We start from the raw sequence: 18,805 nt of genomic DNA, 5'->3' as shown, positions 1-18,805 counted from the left end.
CTGTGCAGTTTTATGTAACAATTTATATCGTTAGTGGTACTCTGATGGGGAGAGAATGCAAAGCACATCCTACTTCTCTGAGTGACTGTTGTCTTGGCCAGGTTTGTTTCAATGATAACTTTCTCACTCTGTCCTGGATCTGTATCACCTTTAAAGAGCAGAGTGTGTGGACTAAGAGTAGGTGGAGGGAACTATTCCAGTTTATACCATTAGAAATGTTGCCTTGAGCTTGCACGATCTTTGACTTCATTATCCAAATGGCCATATTCTAAGAGTTTGTAGTTCTGTTTTTAATGCAGATAAATGCTTCACCTATCTCTCTCTCCAGTCCATATAGGCATCTTGTGGTAATCCAGGTCAGCATTTTGAGAAATGTTCAGGAATATATGTCAGTAACGAAGAAGAAAATTTGACATTTAAGCAAATCTTCCCAGCAGTTTAAGCCTTGGTGCCTTAATTGATTCTCAGTAAAGAGAAAATACTATCTCGAAACAAGTAGGAATTGAGTTTTGTTTTAACTTGGCACATGATTTTTTAAAATTGCTGCTTTGTCAGTTATGAATGAAGTCACAGCCCTCTGTGATGCTGTGGTGAGTTGCTGCAGTAAATGATGTAAGCACTGTGTGTCAGTGGTGGAAAGATTGTAAACTAAATTAACTGAGAAGCAATCATCAGCAATGTTTAGGCTATTTCAATGCTATTTTAAAACATGCAAGGTTTCAACAAGACCAGCAACAGTGGTAACATTTAAACTTACATGTACAATTATCTTTAAATAGCTGTAATTAAATGTCATGTTGAACTGATAGTGATTAAGTCACCCGAAGTGGTAATTCATAGCCTCGGTGCAAGCTGGAAGTGTCGTGTTCTGCTTGGGGACATTGCCACCTTCAGCACTCAATATCGAGTTCAATAATTTAAGAGCCTGAACATCTCCTTTCATGTCCTTTACTCACTCCTACATCCCCAATCCTGTCATGACTTGGGCTGTTATCAGCAAAGCCAGCCAGCCCATTTTCACTGCTCATTGTCCCCATTATCAGCTTTTCTCCTCCCTTGGCCTACTATCAACCATCCCTTTGTCTGCCTAACTCTTTTCCCTCTCTGTCTGGGCTTGGTCTTCACCTAATCTACACATCCCAACGAAAGTTCCACTTTTCGTTAGACTTTTTTAAAAAAAATACAAGTTTTGAAACTAAGCATCCCGCTGACTTCATAGGTACATAAGAGTAGGGGGGCAAAGCTGGCAAACATAATTATGAATCATCCAGAGCATGGGGATGTTAGCTCCTGGAAATAGGAGTACAATTTTCTGATTTCAAACAAAACATTCAGCCAAAACACAAGAATGCCATTACCTGTCCTTCTAGGTGGTAAAGATGGAGGATTTGGAAGGCGATGGCTAAAGAGCCTTGGTCAGTTGTTATACTACATCTTGTAATGGTGCAACCTGCTGCCACTGTCCATTGGTGATGAATTAATTAAATGTTGAAGGTGTTCTATATGGTGCCCTTCAATTAGGCTGCTTTCTCTGGAATGGTGTCAAGTTTCTTAAGCCTTGTCGGAGCTGACCTCATCCAGGCAAGTGATGAATATTCCATCATGCTTCTGGCTTGTAACAGTCATAGAGTTTTACAGCACAGAAAGAGGCCTTTCAGCTCAGCATCTCTGTACTAGTCATCTACTCTGAAAATTCTGGTTCTGTCAGTCTGTTGGCCCTGACCCTTGTTTCTTTTCAAATAACACGTTTGTACTGAAAAATGAGGTTGTGAGAAAAATAAAAGGTTTACCAGACATCTGATGCAACAAAATTTGTGTTTCGAGGTGTAACAGTGACATTTTATGATGATTCATAAAGGCAAGTGGCAAACAAAACTAACGTTAGTTATTTATAAAATTTGGAACAGGTGCGACGATTGTAACTTCCTGATTTGTACTTTATACCATGCTACTTTTTAACAGCATGTGCTAACTGTAACAGTGCAGCCAATGTACACTTAAGGCAGTGGTTGACAGGTTACAGCAAAGATGTTCCTCTGTAGTAAGCTGACAGTTTTCTACCTCATCCTTTTGCCAGTTGGGAGCAAGAGTTCAAGAAATGAGTCTCTTGAGAGCTTGAACGACAGCTAAGCACAGAACTGCGGACCGGATGGTAATCTTGGTATGAAGACAAGCCTTAGAAAAGGGACTTCTCTTAAATCAAGCCATAATCTATTGCAATTTAGGTGCTTCAAACAGAAATGATAGAATAGCTTCCTTGATTTTTATTCATCAGCACTTTGAAAACCAAGTATGTTCACTTTAACAATAAATAGTTATAGTTGTATGCAAGAGAAAATGTTCTGAGACTGCTTCTAGAAAATGTCTCACTGGTGAGCAGCATAAACTGAAGTTGTGGGCAGTATAAACATGCAGTGCACACATTTTTTGATCCACAAATTAATAACAATTCTTAAGGAGTAGGCACTTTATTTCTATTTTGCACAGTTGACGAGATTTCTCACAAAGAGCACTAACTCAAAATTATCTCAGTAAACCAAATTCTTAAGAATGTTTTGCTGGTCTATTGCTATAGTTTTGCTTTGTGAAATGCTTAAAAATAGTTTGTTAATTCTTCCTTTTCAGAAGGAATATATTCATTGCCAGGAGACAACGAAGAGGCTCCCCTGTAGTAAACTGACAGTTTTCTAGGTCATCCTTTTGCCAGGTTGTTAAAATAATCATAAGGCAAATTTATGTCTGGTAGCCATTTTCCTTGGTCAAAGTTTTGATAGAAGATAACTTATGGTGGAACAAATGCTTTCTCAGGATCTGAGCAATAGCAAACCACTTGTTTTGCCTACTTGAAAAGTGAATCTTCAATCCAAATTTGCAAATTTGAATGAAAGTTTAGAAAATAATTTTGTCATGTAGTTTTTGGCTAAAATGTTAAAAGCTGGATTTAAGTTAGTCTGAATTAGAATTTGAAATATGACTTGAGCAGGATGCAAAAAGGATTGCAATACATCTGCCCCACCTGCTGCAACCACCGCCTCATTTTACACCCCATGTGATAGCCAATGCAGCAATGAGAAATTCACGCCATTTGGCAGAAATCAAACTTTGGGATTGTACAATTTTCCCCTTTCATGTTTTTTCTGCTTGCATCCCTGCGGAGATGTATTTAAAATATATCATAGTTTAAACATTTTAAAAAGAACACAATAAGACTCCGGCTTATAAACACAACAACCGAATGTGAAGGCTTGATATTGATTCTGGCAGATGGGAATTTGTGGACTGCACACGTGCTGCCTTAGCTGCCTGTGCAAAATATTGATGTGTGGTTGTCAGGTGCGTTGCCAGATTATGAGCTGCTGGTTGAGGAGGATGAGATTGAATGATGAAGCATGGGGACATATCAAAGATTTAATGTGGCCATGAATACAAGGCAGTCAGGCAGGCAGGACATCCCTGAGCATGGTTGCTGACTGAGAGAAAATGAGATATCTGGCTGACGAATTCCAGATGGTGTAGTTTGCAAACATCTTGCAAGGGTTGCAACTGCAGCTTTAGTTTCTTTTTCACCTTGCTGATGGCACCTGCTTTCCAAGTCAAGCCTGCCTTGGGCAATTTAACAAATAATATCTTCCCAGTAACTCCAGATCCTATGTAGGTAATGGTGAAAGCTGCCTGTCAGACTGTTGTGCACCTTTTGACCTGGAGAACTCTCTCTTTTGGATCAGTATGTGTGAGCAATGACAAGGGGACTGTATTTAAAGTATAACCTTTTGTGTGCCAAGCATGTTTTATTGGTTATAAAGCACTGAGCTGTAGGCCATTTCTTTACTTGTACTCTAATCTGTAAATTTTTTAAGGCTGCATAACTTTATTGATTTGCCAACCATCGTGAGATCAAGATTACTGATTGCACAATGTTCAGAACTATTTTCATCTCCTCATATACTGAAGCATTTCATGTCCAATTGTAGCAAGACATTTGAGCTAATAAATGGCAACCAGTACTTGTCCTTCACAAATTCCAGACAATAACTGTCATGAACAAGAGATAATCTAACCATTGCCCCTTGATATTATATCATTGCTGAATCTACTGTCCACATCTTGGGGATTACTACAGACCAGAAACTGAGCTGAACTATTCATATAAATACTATGACTGCAAAAGCAAGTCAGACGCTCAGAATTCCTGCCCTGTGTAATTCACATTCTGTCTTCCAAATGAATGTCTGTCAATTACAAAGCACAAGTCAAGAGTGTGATAGAATACTCTCCACTTAGAATCATAGAGCCATAGAGTAATACAGCATAGAAACTGGCCCTTCAGCCCAAACTGGTCCATGCTGACCATGGTGCCCATTTAGCTAGCTCCAATTGCCTGTGTTTGGTCCATATCTATCTAAACCCTTCTCATCCATGTACCTACCCAAATGTTTTTTAAATGTTGCTATTGTACCTGCCTCAAACATTCTTGGCAGCCCAATTGATATATGCATCATAATAAAGTGTGAAGCTGGATGAACACAGCAGGACAAGCAGCATCTCAGGTGCTCAAAAGCTGACGTTTCAGGCCTAGACCCTTCATCAGGGAGGGGGATGGGGTGAGGGTTCTGGAATAAATAGGGAGAGAGGGGGAGGCGGACCGAAGATGGAGAGAAAAGAAGATAGGTGGAGAGGAGAGTATAGGTAGGGAGGGGATAGGTCAGTCCAGGGAAGACGGACAGGTCAAGGAGGTGGGATGAGGTTAGTTGGTAGGAAATGAAGGTGCGGCTTGGGGTGGGAGGAAGGGATGGGTGAGAGGAAGAACAGGTTAGGAAAGCAGAGACAGGCTGGGCTGGTTTTGGGATGCAGTGGGTGGAGGGGATGAGCTGGGCTGGTTGTGTGATGCATTGGGGGGAGGGGACGAACTGGGCTTGTTTTGGGATGCAGGGGGTCTAGGCCTGAAACGCCAGCCTCTTTGCTCCTGAGATGCTGCCCGCCCCTCTGCGCTCATCCAGCCCCACACTCCACCGTAGAAAATGGGAACTGCAGATGCTGGAGAATCCAAGATAATAAAGTGTGAAGCTGGATGAACACAGCAGGCGAAGCAGCATCCCAGGAGCACAAAAGCCGACGCCTCAGGCCCAGACCCCCATCAGCTCATCCAGACCTTGCACAACACCTCACACTTGTCTGTATTGAATTGCATTTGCCAATCCTCCGCCTACTTCCCCAACTGATCAAGATCCCTCTGTAATTTTTGATATCCTTCTTTGCTGTCATTGATACCTCCTAATTTTGGATCATCTACAAACTTAATAATCATGTCTTGTACATTCACATCCAGATCATTTATGTAAATAACAAATGACAATGGTCCCAGCACTGACACCTGTGGCAACCACTAGTCACAGGCCTGCATTCTGAGAAACAATCTTTAACCATTGCCCTCTGCTTCGTACCATTGAGTCAATTTTGAATCCAAATAGCTAGCTCTCCCTGGATCCTGTGCAACTTAACTTTCATGACTAGCCTGCTGTGTGGTACCTTGTCAAAGGCCTTACTAAAGTTCATATAGACAACATCCACTTGATTACCTCTTTGAAAGACTTGAAAAAAATTGTTAAACATGATATCCCACACACAAATCCATGCTGACTATTCTTAATCGGACCTTGACTATTCAAATGTTGGTTGATCCTGTCCCTTAGTATCTTCTCCAATATTAGCCCACCACTGATGTCAGGCTCAATGGCCGGTAGTTTCCTGTGCTTGTCTTTGCTACATTCCTTAAACAATTTAGGGATTCACTTGAGCCTGATAGCTTAAACTCAAGGTATGTCTTCTTTTTCCCGACCAAAGCCTCAATATCCCTCATCAGCCAGGAATCCCTAAACCTGCCAGCTTTTGCTTTCACCCTGACATACTGTCCCTAGACTCTTGATATCACAGATTTAAAAGCCTCCCATTTTCTAGTCTATCCTTTTCCTTCAAACAGACTCACCCAATTGACATCTGCTAGATCCTGCCTAATGGCCCCAAAATTGGCCTTGCTCCAGTTTAGCACTTTAATCTTTGGACCTGTCCTATCTTTTCCAATAACTATGTTAAAACTAAGAGAGTTATGATTGCTGAACCCAGATGCTCTCCGACTGACACTTCAGTCACTTGCCTGATCTTGTTTCCTAAGATGTAGTCCAGTGTTACATCCTCTGGAGTAGAACCCTCTACATATTGATTTAAGAAACTTCCTTGGACAATTTTTTGCCTGGTGGATGCAGCTCCAACTGCACCAAGAAGATTCACATCCAAAACAAAGCTTTCTGCAAGATTGGCAACTCATCCACCATCTTTAGAGACTGTGTAACTGAGTACGTACTTAGAGAAGTACAGTGTAGATATAATGGTTGAGCACCTTTGCCACTGATGTGCCCTTAAAGTGTCTGCTTGCTTTCTCTCAAGTCCTACTTCTGCAGTTAGAGTGGAGGGAAATGTTGTGTGTGACATTGGTGATTTTGAAGATTTGAGCAATTATCCCTTAGAGGCTTTGGGCCTAGAGCATCCAGACCCACTCGAAATCTTCAACACAGATACAGGCTCACCATCCTTAACTTGAACTGCTGCAGGCATTGAGGTCATAAGTAGAGGGGATGGACACCTTTGGAGTGTCCTGAGAAGGAGCTGCTGGGTTGCTTGTCTGTTGTGCCTGCTCTTATGGGTGCCTGTTCGCACCACCCGTTGGTGAATTGGCCACATACTGTGCCTTGACCCACTGTTGTTTTGCTACTCGTGCTGAGCATATATGGCTAGGGCTTCGATGTGTGGGTGTTGGCTCATATCTGACGGCCACTGAGTGTTTTATTGGACCTGCATCTGTCAGGCACCTCCGTTTCATGGCAGAAACATGCTTGTTAACCAGACCACTACAGTAGTTAGAACTTGGATAGGCTCCTCCATCTCTCATCCCAGCCTCCTAAGGAATTCAGGTACATCTGCATGATGTTGCTGTGATACTCTCTGCCGATTGACCTTGTCTGTTATTGCTAAGTATAGAGGCATGTCTTCTTACTGGGCTTGGCCAAAGGCTTGACCTCTGACAGCTCTCTGAGTGTCAGAGACTTCTGGTCTTTCTTCATTCATTAGCTGAGCAGACACATGTCACTGATTTTCTCATCATATCGCACCTCTGAATATGCTACAGCTAAGGCAGCCTCCTGGTACGTGCTGCTGGAGGCTAGAAGTGAAAGTCTTGCAAACGTTCTTTGAAGTTACGCACATTTCTTCCTCAGAGGTGGTGTGGCTCAGAGACACTTCCTTGCTAAGTATTTGTAGGTGGTAGTGGAAGCCCGCAGAAGAGAAGAATAATAATTAATTGTTGAATATAGAATGAAGCTTATGCAAAGCAAAGTGCAGTATTACTTATTGCTCATCCATTGATGTCTCCCCTTCTTCACAGGAATGCTGCCGGTTTTCTCTGGCTAGTCTAAAGACTCTTTCGCCAAAGCCTTTGAGGAGCTTGATATCCACCCCAGCAAACTTGTCCTCTCACTGTGCTTTACCTTCAAAATGGAAAACACCATCCCATAATTTCAGCTGGACACACTAGTTTCAATAACATGTATTCATGATAATGTCTATTGAATGTGGATTTTAACCTGTAATGCTGACACAACTGAATGAGAAGAAGAACGTAGGGAATTTGAGGCTAAAGGCTCAGCCAGCAGTGATGGAGCACTTAGAGTCAGAGATGCTCAAGAGGTCAGAACTCAAGGAATTGAAATGTTTAGGTGGGCATGAAGCTGGCAAAGACTGTGTAGAGAGAGAAAGACAAAGCCATGGAAGGATTAGAAACTAGAATGGGAATTTTACTGTGTATGTGTTGTTTGGTCAGGAAACAATGTATGCAAGTGATATTGGGGTTTACGATTGGAACTGAATTGAGTGTGATTAAAGATATTAATTGTTTTATGACCTCAAGTTTACAGAGCATAAAACATAGGAGACAAGCCAGACATGCATTAGAATATTCAAATCTAGAAGTAAGAATGACATAGTATAGGTTTCAGCAGCTAATGAACAGACATGGGTTAGGATGGACCAAGTTACGTATCTGCGTCATCATTAAGGGCACCTGTGTTTTTTGGAACATGTTCATGGGATCAGAACAGTTTGATTTATCCTTATAAAGGGATGAAATCAATGGTTTGGGAATGAAGCTTGCCATAGATACTGAAGTTAGTGGCATTGGTTTCATTTACTTGATAGTAACAGAAAGGAAACAAAAGGAAGACAAATGTTTCGACTAACACGAAGTCTAATAATTGTTCCCATTTGCAGTAGCTTGGAAGTTTTTGCAATAACTACAGAAAGTTCTTTAATTGTGCAATTAAATGTTGCAAAAGATTTTTTTGACCATTTTGTCTTTGGCCACTAATTCTCAGCCCTTTGTGTATCTGAGTAGAAAAGGGTAGAGATCCAATTTAATGAATGTTTTGCCTTTTTCTTTTGTTGACACATAAAAACTGGAATGCAACTTGAGGAATAATTGGAAACAGTTCCCATTCTTCTTGGACTTTTCTAAATGTTTTCCCAGCAAGCAGGCTTTCATTCCCTGTGTTTCGTGGATCACATTTGAGGGAGAAAATATGCTGAATTGAATGCTTACTTTTTTCTTGAAAGGTGTGAATATTCTTACCTTTGTCCTGCAGTTTGAAGAAGTACTTTGAAAATTGCTTCAAGAGACCTCCAAAATAAAAACCGAGTGGCAGGAGGATTCATTATTTTATTTTGAGACACACATAATAAAATAGCCATTGGAATTAATGTCAGATTTGTAAATTTTCACTAGAATTTATCTTTCAACATGTAATATTTTAAGTCATTAGTAACCAGTCTCCTGAAGACATCATGTGGAAACCCAAAGATGCCATTGCTATTGTTTCTGTTGTGTTTCTGTTCAAATCTCATGAGGATTAAATTTTAGAAATTCAGTGTTCTTCATAAACCTGGTTACTGTACCTTCCCATCTTGCAGACATGTATATCAATACCATATCTGCATTGCATGCTGTGGGGAGGACTCAGCAGATTTTTGCATTTTGTTCTGTAAATGTTTGATGTAATTATTCATTGGGCTGATTTGATTCAACTGCTGTTGTCACTCTGCCTTTAAAACAGTCAATTTTAACTGAATAAAACATTATAATTCTCTCTGGAAAAGATTTTGCAAATTTGGACTTCTACAGCCTTAGGTTGTCAAATTTAGATTATTAAGTCACTTTATTATACTACTTACCGAAAATCCATAGCAATGCATGCACTGTTGTGACTTATTATCTTTGAAATTAAAATCCAGTGATATTGATTCTGAACATATATTTTTAAAATTATTTCAGGCAGCAAATGTTGAAAACCTTTCCATGATGTGGCTAATGTCAGGAGGGAATCTGATTAACCAACCTGTGAGTCTCCTAGATCTTTGTTATGGCAAGACGGATAACCTGAACCTTCAGTATGTGGTAAGTGTAAATGCAAATCTAAGTTGTACTAGCCAGTCAATCATTATTAAACTGGATTGTTGAACATTGAAAAATTGAATAAGAAAATCTATGACTGTTGAACTAAATGAGAATAAAAGCAGATCTGCAATTAATATTTATATTTTCCACCTCTGGATTTCTCTAACAGTTTCTGTGCTTTCCCACTATCCAATCTCCTCTGTAAATTTATCTCATCTAAAACTGTGACACTTATATTTAAAGCCATTGCAACCCTCACTCATGTCTTCACTGATCTTGTTGGTTTCTGGTCTCCTAAGAGTTTCAATTCAGAATTCCCATTCTCATGTTTTTCATGTTACCATCCCTCACAATTTCTGAAAGCATATCTAGCCTTATAATTTCTGCAGAACTCTCATTTCCTTAGACTCCAATCACTTGCACATTCCTCCTTGTCTTCACTCACTATATAGCATGTATTTTCAAGTGGAAGCACTGTACAATGTTGCTCACTGGATTAATCGTTAAAATCATGCATGTCTTTCCGTTCTTCTTTTGGAGTATATAATTTACATGCAGCTGTTTTACTAACCACCACAGAAAACAAATAATAGTGACAATCTAAATTTTTGAATTACTCCTTGAACATGCCTGCCTGAGAGCTTCACAGCAGATTTTACTGGACTCCTATTAGTTGGGGTAGAATCAGACTGATGACAGTAATCACAATTGAATGTTGGAGACTCAGCTCAAATTGTGCAGCTGTGTCTGTGACCTTTATGGCTGTTGACTTTTATAGAATCCAATTTTTCCAGCTCTTCTGTGTTCAATACTAACTGCAGATGCAGTGACTTTGAAGTGTCTGATGGAAAAACATTATGTATGTCATAAAAATCGGGTGGAAGAGCGTATTACTTTTGTTTTCCCTGTGCCAAGGAGTTGACCTGTCAGTTTCCAACTGGAACAAATTCACAGTGACAGTTTCCAGTCTCTATAGATTGCACTTTAGAGTACACTATTTCAACCTGTATCTTGACTATCAAGTTGTAAATTATTCCCGAGTTAAATTATTTACGAAGTGCACTCTATCATGTCATACACCTGCTCATTGACTAAATATAACAGATGTTCAAGTTTGGCTCTAGATGCTTCCAGTGTTTCCATGCTGTCTGAAAACAATATATTGTGCTTTAATTAGGTCCTTGTTTCATATCACTATCCAGAGAGCTAAGAATTTTTTCTCCTAATGTGATGGATTTTCTTGTTTTAGCAATTGTGGAAAGGTTCATTGGAGAGAGTGAAGCATTTTAAAAACAAAGTAGAACACTTCCACTCACAAATGCATGATAGATTTAAAAACTTAAGCCAGTTTTTAATGTGATTTTCTATCAATAGCTGGAAGATCAATATGGTCACCCAAATGGTAATTGTATTTGACAGAAACCTGTGGATAGGTTGTATGCCTACCTTCCCAGGTGAAAATGGTTAAAACATCCTAAAAGAGGGAGAATATAAAATTGAAACATTGTGTAAAGAGCTTACTTTTTTTTTACTGGAAAGGACTTTGGTCCATGTTGAGTTGCTGCATTCATTCTATCAGATTCCAATTGGTCTGCAGCTAAGGTTAAAAAGAAAATGCCGTGGGGAATGAGCATGGACTTTGTCCAGCAGTGGACAGCTGTTCCTCCCTAACACTACAGCATTAAATGGTTGTTTACTGTGAAAAAACGGTAACTTGAATACTTTAATGTGTCAGAAATCATATCATGCATTAATATTAGTATATAAACTAAATTCCTAATTTTTGTGCACCAATAATATGTGAACGCATAGGTTATCTTTGAATCCAAGCCTGTCCCAGTCTGTAACTATTAATATGTATTTACATAGGCAATATGTTACATTCTACCAATGGCTACCATAACATTTTAATTGACAGTTGCGGTTTAAAATTCTGTCAATGTTAGATTAATTTTCAAATGAGCACAAACTTGATCATCAATTTTCCAATAGTAAGCTTTTCTAGTGAAAAAAATAAAGAAGTGATGCAAGAACTGCCATTTTTAAGTGTAGGAGTCTAGGAGTTAGAAGCAGGAAAGGCCTCTTAGCACTTTTAAGCTGTTCCACAATTCAATAAAATCATGACTGATTTGGCTGTGGTTTCAGCTCCAATTTCCAGTCCAAACCTTGTAACCCATGACTCTCTTTTCAATTAAAAGTCTCCCTAAAAAACCTTGAATAAATTTAAATACCCAGCCTCTAATACCTTCCACATTCTTACAACCCTTTGAGAAAAGAATAATTTACCTCCTTTAAATCTTAAAACATCTTCTTCTTAAGGCTCCATCACAAGAGCATCATCTGGCTGTTCATCTGTACTAGACTCTCAGTTTCTTATGTTTTTCAATAAGTTCACTTCTCATTCTTCGAAACTCCAAAGGGCATAGGCCTTCATCCCAGGAATAAGTCTTGTGAACCATATTTGAATTGCTTTTAAAACAATTTCATTTCTTTTTTCAAATGAAGAGACCAAAATTGTACACAATTAATATGTTTAAGTATCACAGAGTGAAGCAGTTGAATATAAATATTTCTGACAATGGCTGTCCAAAGCACAGAAGATCAATATGCTCACCCAAATAGTAATTGCACTTGACAGAAACCTGTGGATAGGTTGTATGCCAACCTACCCAGGTGAAAATGGTTAAAATATCCTAAAAATGGGAGAATATAAAATTGAAACATTTTGATAATTCTGTTAAAACTTGTTTTCAAGAAGAATTTTTAGTCATTGTAGTTTTCCTTGACTTTGAATAATTTATTACTCTTGTGTATTTCTGTTATTTGCAAATTATGATGTTGCAAGTGAGTAAACATTTTAGGTCTGGTTTACATAATCTATTGTTCAAAAAAGTGGCTAGAAACAATAAAAAGTGGCTGAGAAACTTCCCACTTTTAAAAAATCTTGTATTAAGGCCTCATGAGTTCATTTTATATTTATTGATGAAGCCAATTTTATAATTAGATTATAAATTGCTAATTGCTTGTTGTTTGATTCTGAAACTGAGGAAATGCCATTAGTATTGGACCCATTCACAGATGTTGCCAAAAGACAGCCTTTCTGCACCAAGTACAGCAATTCACCCATATACAGGAAACAAGATTTTCCCAACCGAAATGTCAATGCGGTTAACACCTCAGCCAGTTAAGAATGTTTAAGTTTGAAAAATTCAAGATATAGTTTAACAATAGATGTGACCTCCTGTCTTGGGAGAAGATAAAGCAAGAGAAGATGGGAACATAACTTCTCACCAGCTGAATGTATGTGATGATGCAGATTTTGTTTTTGTTTACTCATGGATCATGAATGGCTGGCCAGCATTTATTTCCTGTCTGTACCTAGTGATAAATTAACAATTATTATATCTGTACATTTCCTGTCAATTCTTTTCATCATAAATGCCATTGACCAAATTTATAATAGAAACTGCCTGTACAAACTTGTTATGCTATATCTATTCCTACCCACTACTACATGAACTAAGACAGCTCCATTACTGGAGATACGTAATTACAGCATGACAACTTGGAAGTGCTCACTGTATATCTCTGAACAAAGGAATTTGTAATGCAAGTATAAAGAATGTAGGACTTGCAGCCAGGAATCTTGATCAAGGGTCAAGACCAGAAGTCATTTTTCTTGCGAGGCTTCAAACCTGCAGAGCATGAGCTTGATATTCTCTTTGCGATTTTTGTTGGATTCATCAATTTGCAGACAATTTGCCATACAATTGAAGTTGGTGGGCGGGCACCCAGCATTTACAAGTCAGTAGGAGGCTAGTCAACAGTAACTCATCAGCCCTTAATTAACAACATCTTTTTCCAAACCTATGATCTCTTACTACCTAGAAGAATGAAGCCAACAGATGTGTAGGATCAACACTGCCTGCAATTTCCCACCAGGGCATACAGCATCCCAACTAGCAACTATATCACTGTTTCTGGGTCAAAGAAGCTGAAACTCCCTTCCTAACAGCAATGTGGGTGTCTCTTCACTTGAGCAGTTCAGAAGACAGTTCACCATTACCTTCTCCACAGCAATTAGCAGTAGGCAGTGGATGCTGTCTTATTCTTCCCATGTATGAATAATTTTCAGAAGCCAAAGATTGACAGCCACAGTGCCAAAAATGAGAGGTGCTGAGCTATTCAAAAAGGACTTAAGACACATCTATTCCTGATCACTGACCACAAATCAGATAAATAATGCCAGGAGGATAGGGATAGGAGTAGAGCCTGTACAGCTAAGACTACTGCTGCAGTTATTAATAAGTTCTAGAATGGAGACTTCCAAATAGATTGGAGCCACCTAACATGATGGGCATCCATTGCACTAGCTCAAAAACCCAGTTATCTTTGGGAGCTGGCCTGCAACTTGGCAGGTCACCATTGCAAACATCATTTCAACTTCTCTAGAATCCTGTGATGGGAACATGCCATGAGGTCAGAGTGGCAAGATTTCTTTCCTAACTTTGAGATCCTACTATTACCAACCCCACAGACATGGGTCTTTGAAGATTCAGCTGGAAGCTTGCTTCAATAAATCTACACCTTCTCACCAGTGATGATGCCGAGACCTTGTAGAGAAATGTCCATATTCCAATCAAATCTACTTATTGGCATTCAAAATTCATGCAACGTTGTGATTTAACTGTATTCTACAATAACAAAAATACAGGCAGAACCTTATACTTTAAAATGGAACTACTTATACATGGTATCTACATGCCTTGATCCAATTATTCTCTGCCTTCTAAATCCAATTCATTTGAAGGTGGTGCTTGGTCTTGTCTCACTATGGGCATTCACAAGGAAAAATCATGATTGTGTATAAATATCACCATGAACCATATGGTGGTGTACAGGAACATACTTCAGTGATGCGCTTGCCTAGGATTGATGCCCATTTTATAACATAAAACATTCTGTAACTAGTAAGAACAGATGTTGCGGACATTAAGTTCCTGCATCCCTCTTTGACACATTCAACAAATGACAGCAGTCAGTTTCCTCGAAAGAGAAGGAGAAAGGGAGCAGAGCCAACCATGACTGATGCAAAGACAAAGCCCTCTCAATTATTACTAATCAAAGCAGACTTAACTGAACTGTCAATTTTAGACTATCAAATGAACCAGTAATGTATGTATTAATGTGAAAGAAAAGTATTAATAATGTATTTTATATTTTATAGCTTGATGTAGCTTGTAGTTCTGTTGCCACTTCCCAGTTTCTGAGGCCTTACTGTGAATTTTGTGAGCAGTATTAAATCATTAGACCAGTGATGTCGACATTTTCGTGGTGTAAAAAGGTGTAATTATATGAATCTTCACAGCAAATTAAGAGATTACAGTTTTATTTAGCATAATTACAAATTAAACATTTTAGCTAACTTTTAAATAATGAAGGCCATTTATCTCTGCAAACAGCTACTTTAGCATTTTTTAAGTGATGAAATATTGAAGAAAAGTAAAGTTATATTAAAGAAAATTTATTAAAGATTGTTAAACCCATTTGAGTTTAATATTTGAGTATTCTTCCACACATAAACTCACAGAAATTATTTTTAAAGCAATGTAGTAATTTATAAAAGTATGTACTAATAAAAAAAGTAAATAAAGTAGCTGGCTATGTCTCTGCATTCCTCTCTGCATTTCCATTGCCCCAGCATCATCAAAACATATGAGGATAGATTTTCTGAAACTTTGCTGCCAGCTCGGAATCTTGACTGCCAGCTGCTCATTAGGGAAGTGAAGTGAAACATGCCTGTGATTTTCAACATTCATGGCTGGCAGGTGAAGTTCCTTGCTGACAGTGCCGACCAGGAAAATTACTGACTGTGTGCCACATTTGAAAGCATTCATCCTTCTTGGGAACTTATACACAAACTAATATCATTCTATACAAAGCTTTATAAGGTTACGGTACTGATACATAAACATTTAAAATAAAAAGAGGATGTATAATAAATGAGCTATCAGCAGAGTATATAACCTGGACAGTTTGAATTTTAAAACAATCTGGAGGAGAGACGAAGTATTATAATTCACAATAAATAATTACCCAGAAAATGTGGATGCCTGTTTTTAAGTAAGGGCAATAGTGTATATCTAGAGAACCGTTTCATGTAGTAGATATAATTTATCTAGATAAATAGCTTGTGACTGTTTTCTGTTGAAAAGATAAGGATGAAGGGATACCTAATAGAGGTCTATAAAATTATGAAATATTTTCGTACAATTAGAGAATGTTTCCACTTGTGGCAATAGTACAACCCTGAGGCTAGCAATATAAGTCACAAAGAAATCAGATGAGTTTTAGAAGAAACTTTTTTCCTAGTAAATGATGGCAATGTATAATTCAATGCCACAGGGAATGGTTGAGATGAAAGTCCAGATAAGCTTATGAAAGGGAAGGGAATGAGTGTTATGTCATTGGAATTATGAAGAAGGATGGTAAGGCTTGAGTGGAACAAACATGCTGGCATGGACTGGTTGGGCTAAATGGCCTGTTTCTCCATTGTATTTTCTATGTAGCAGTCCCAATTATGCTATAATATAATAATTTTATCAAAATGTTTTAGCATATACATGTTCTTAAAATCATGAGGTGTATTCATCAATACCATACTTGAGCATAACTCCATTATAAGATCTTGTTGTAAGAAGTGTTTCTTCAGTGGTGAACCTTGTGAACATCACTGCAGAGCAGTACAGGTCATGTTAAGTTCATCGATATGTTTTCCAGTTTATCTTTACACAAAGTCCTTAATGTGAAAAAAAATCTATTTTACTGCAGAATGCCTTGTACATATTTAATTGTCACCCATCCCTAATGTTACTTACACTTCCAAGGGAGAATATTTTTAGATTAATACAAAGGTAAAATAAAACAAGTAAATGTGTATATAATCTGTAGAGCAATATACTTTCGATTGTTGTGTGTGTTGCTGTCCGTATTGTCTAAATGTGTGGGTTCTTTTGGGGCTTAAATGGAATACTGTGTGAGAGTAGATACCTTCTGATCTAATGAGAAGAGTCATGTTAAGTAAACAGCACTAAACCCAAGACCTATTTTCATTTACTTTCAAATCCAAGTTCTCAAACATCATAATAGCATATTGTTCAGTGCCCTGAGATTTTGGAGAACACTGCCCAAAGTAGAGGCCCAGAGGAGCAAGTGGCAAGCTGGAACTGCCAGGTATCTGCTCAGACTTTCATGTCAAGAATTGTCATCTTCTAATTTCCCTGAAATGCTAGGCAAAATAGGAAACTCCATATAAATGAGATTCGGTTATGAGATGCTTATATGTGCAAATAGTCCTCTCGCCATGCAGTAACAAAATTCCCATCTTGTCATTAAAACCTTGGACAGAAAATTGGACATTTTGGACATCAAGAATATCTCTTTCTAATCTTGCCATACCTATAGAACCTGTACAGTGTGGAAACAGGCCATTCAGCCCAACACACACCCTTCAAAGAGCATCCCACCAGAGCTATCCCCCTATCCAGTCCCTGTAACTCTGCATTTCCCACATCTAATGCAACTAACCTACATATCCCTGAATACTATGAGTAATTTAGCTTGGCCAATCCACCTAACTCGTAACATCTTTGGACTGTGGGAGGGAACCAGACCACCTGATGGAAACCCATGCAGAAATGGAGAGAACGTGCAAACTGCACAGTCACCCAAGGATGGAACCATATTTTCCTAACTGACTCATCAATGCCCAAGTTGTTTTTGAGAAGGGAAAATTCTGCCCCGTACTTCCATTCAGGCAGCTTGTTGTTATAAAATGTAAAATTATTCAGCAAAATATTCACTGGTGAACATTCAGAACTGCAGAAGTCTATACATTCTTTCTCTATGTCACTTTTGTTAATTTATTTTTTTCCAGCAATTGTTGTTTTAGGTTGAATGAAAAATTTGTGGCCATGACATTTTTGCTTTTTAAGTTCACTTACTTATTCGCTTAAAGTATTAGTGTAACCACTGAATTATTGCTGCATCATGTTCCAAACATCTTTCCCATACAGTTTACTTTTGCCAAAATAAAGTGCCAGAATTACAAAGTAAACTACTCAGCATCTCATGAAATTGTATATGCCTGAAGTCTTAACTCATTTGTTCAGCCTACAACCATTGTCTGATCAGTTGTGTTTCAAGCACCTTTTCAGTTCTGTTTCCGATACCTATGATATGCAATTTCCTGCTTGTTTTTTTTTAAATTATATTTTCAATTCATTTGTTTCAGCTGGTGAACAAGCTATTCAAACCTGTGTCTACATTCAGCAATTCTTGTGTTTTGATTTTCAATAAATTTTATAACAGTTTTATTTTTACTTTCAATGTTTTGTAGTCTGTCTTGGAAACAAAGCTCTGCCAGCTGTACAGACATCTGAATGCAATCAAACATACACTGAGTCTTATTCTTGTACCTGGCCAAGATTCCCATGATCAAGTTTATCGTATTCTTCCTGGTGTTTTCTATGCCAGGTTGCTAAATCAGGCGGTTAGATGCAACCAATCACTGGAAGATTGCTGCATTGATCTGCTGACCCTCACACTGATTGTGCCTTCTGCCCCTTGGGTGAGTGCATTTGATTTGAATTGCCAACTCTTCTGTATAACAATGACTTGACCTATTCTAGTTGTTTCATGGTTGGATGTGATCTTAGATCATTTGGAATGTTATGTTGTTCTGAAATGGGATTTTGATTTCACCTTGTCTGTGTATTTTCTGTGTGGACCCCTTTGAGAAAGTATTTTGATGCCGTTTGATTGCAACAAGTTCATGGGAATTTTTTTTTTGAATTTGACATGAAGCCAAAGTTACAATTGAAATTGTTCGAATAAGATGATTAGAAGGAAGTCTCCTATTTTTATTGGTTTGTAAAATTGGAGGTGGTCAAATTTGAGGCATAGGATCTCTTCTCAATTTATGTAACTAGTTCGTTTAACAATATACCTCAAAATAAGTATTATGATACTGCTGACAAAAGACTGTCAACATTTTATTTCTGTCATCTGATTTTTAATACAAAAACTTTTCATGGACTAAAATGGTTTACAAATACTGACTTCACATAGCTGCAATGAACTCTTGAGCACAGGTTGAGCCAGTTTTATAAAACTATCAATAAATCACAGAAGTGTTACACTACAGAAGGCCTATTCACCCATCACATCCACACCAGTTCTCTAAGCTTTTTGACCTTGTGCCAGTCCTCCGTTGCCTTACATGTTGCTTTTATTTAAATAATCACCAAA

The 18,805-nt window shown here is 38.3% G+C and overlaps 1 protein-coding gene across 1 annotated transcript in view; it reads left to right on the top strand.

The window, feature by feature from the left end:
* Positions 1–18,805, top strand: part of LOC125451045 (uncharacterized) — a 145,817-nt gene that overhangs the window by 73,722 nt on the left and 53,290 nt on the right. Inside the window, exons 7-8 of the mRNA XM_048527729.2 lie at positions 9,374–9,496; positions 17,895–18,125. Coding sequence (XP_048383686.1) covers positions 9,374–9,496; positions 17,895–18,125 — 354 coding nt within the window. The remainder of the gene's footprint in view (positions 1–9,373; positions 9,497–17,894; positions 18,126–18,805) is intronic.

The sequence above is a fragment of the Stegostoma tigrinum genome, chromosome 3, assembly GCF_030684315.1.
Source record: "Stegostoma tigrinum isolate sSteTig4 chromosome 3, sSteTig4.hap1, whole genome shotgun sequence".
NCBI lineage: Eukaryota > Metazoa > Chordata > Chondrichthyes > Orectolobiformes > Stegostomatidae > Stegostoma > Stegostoma tigrinum.
The sequence above is the reverse complement of the archived record's forward strand: the minus strand, read 5'-3'. Positions and strand labels throughout refer to the sequence as shown.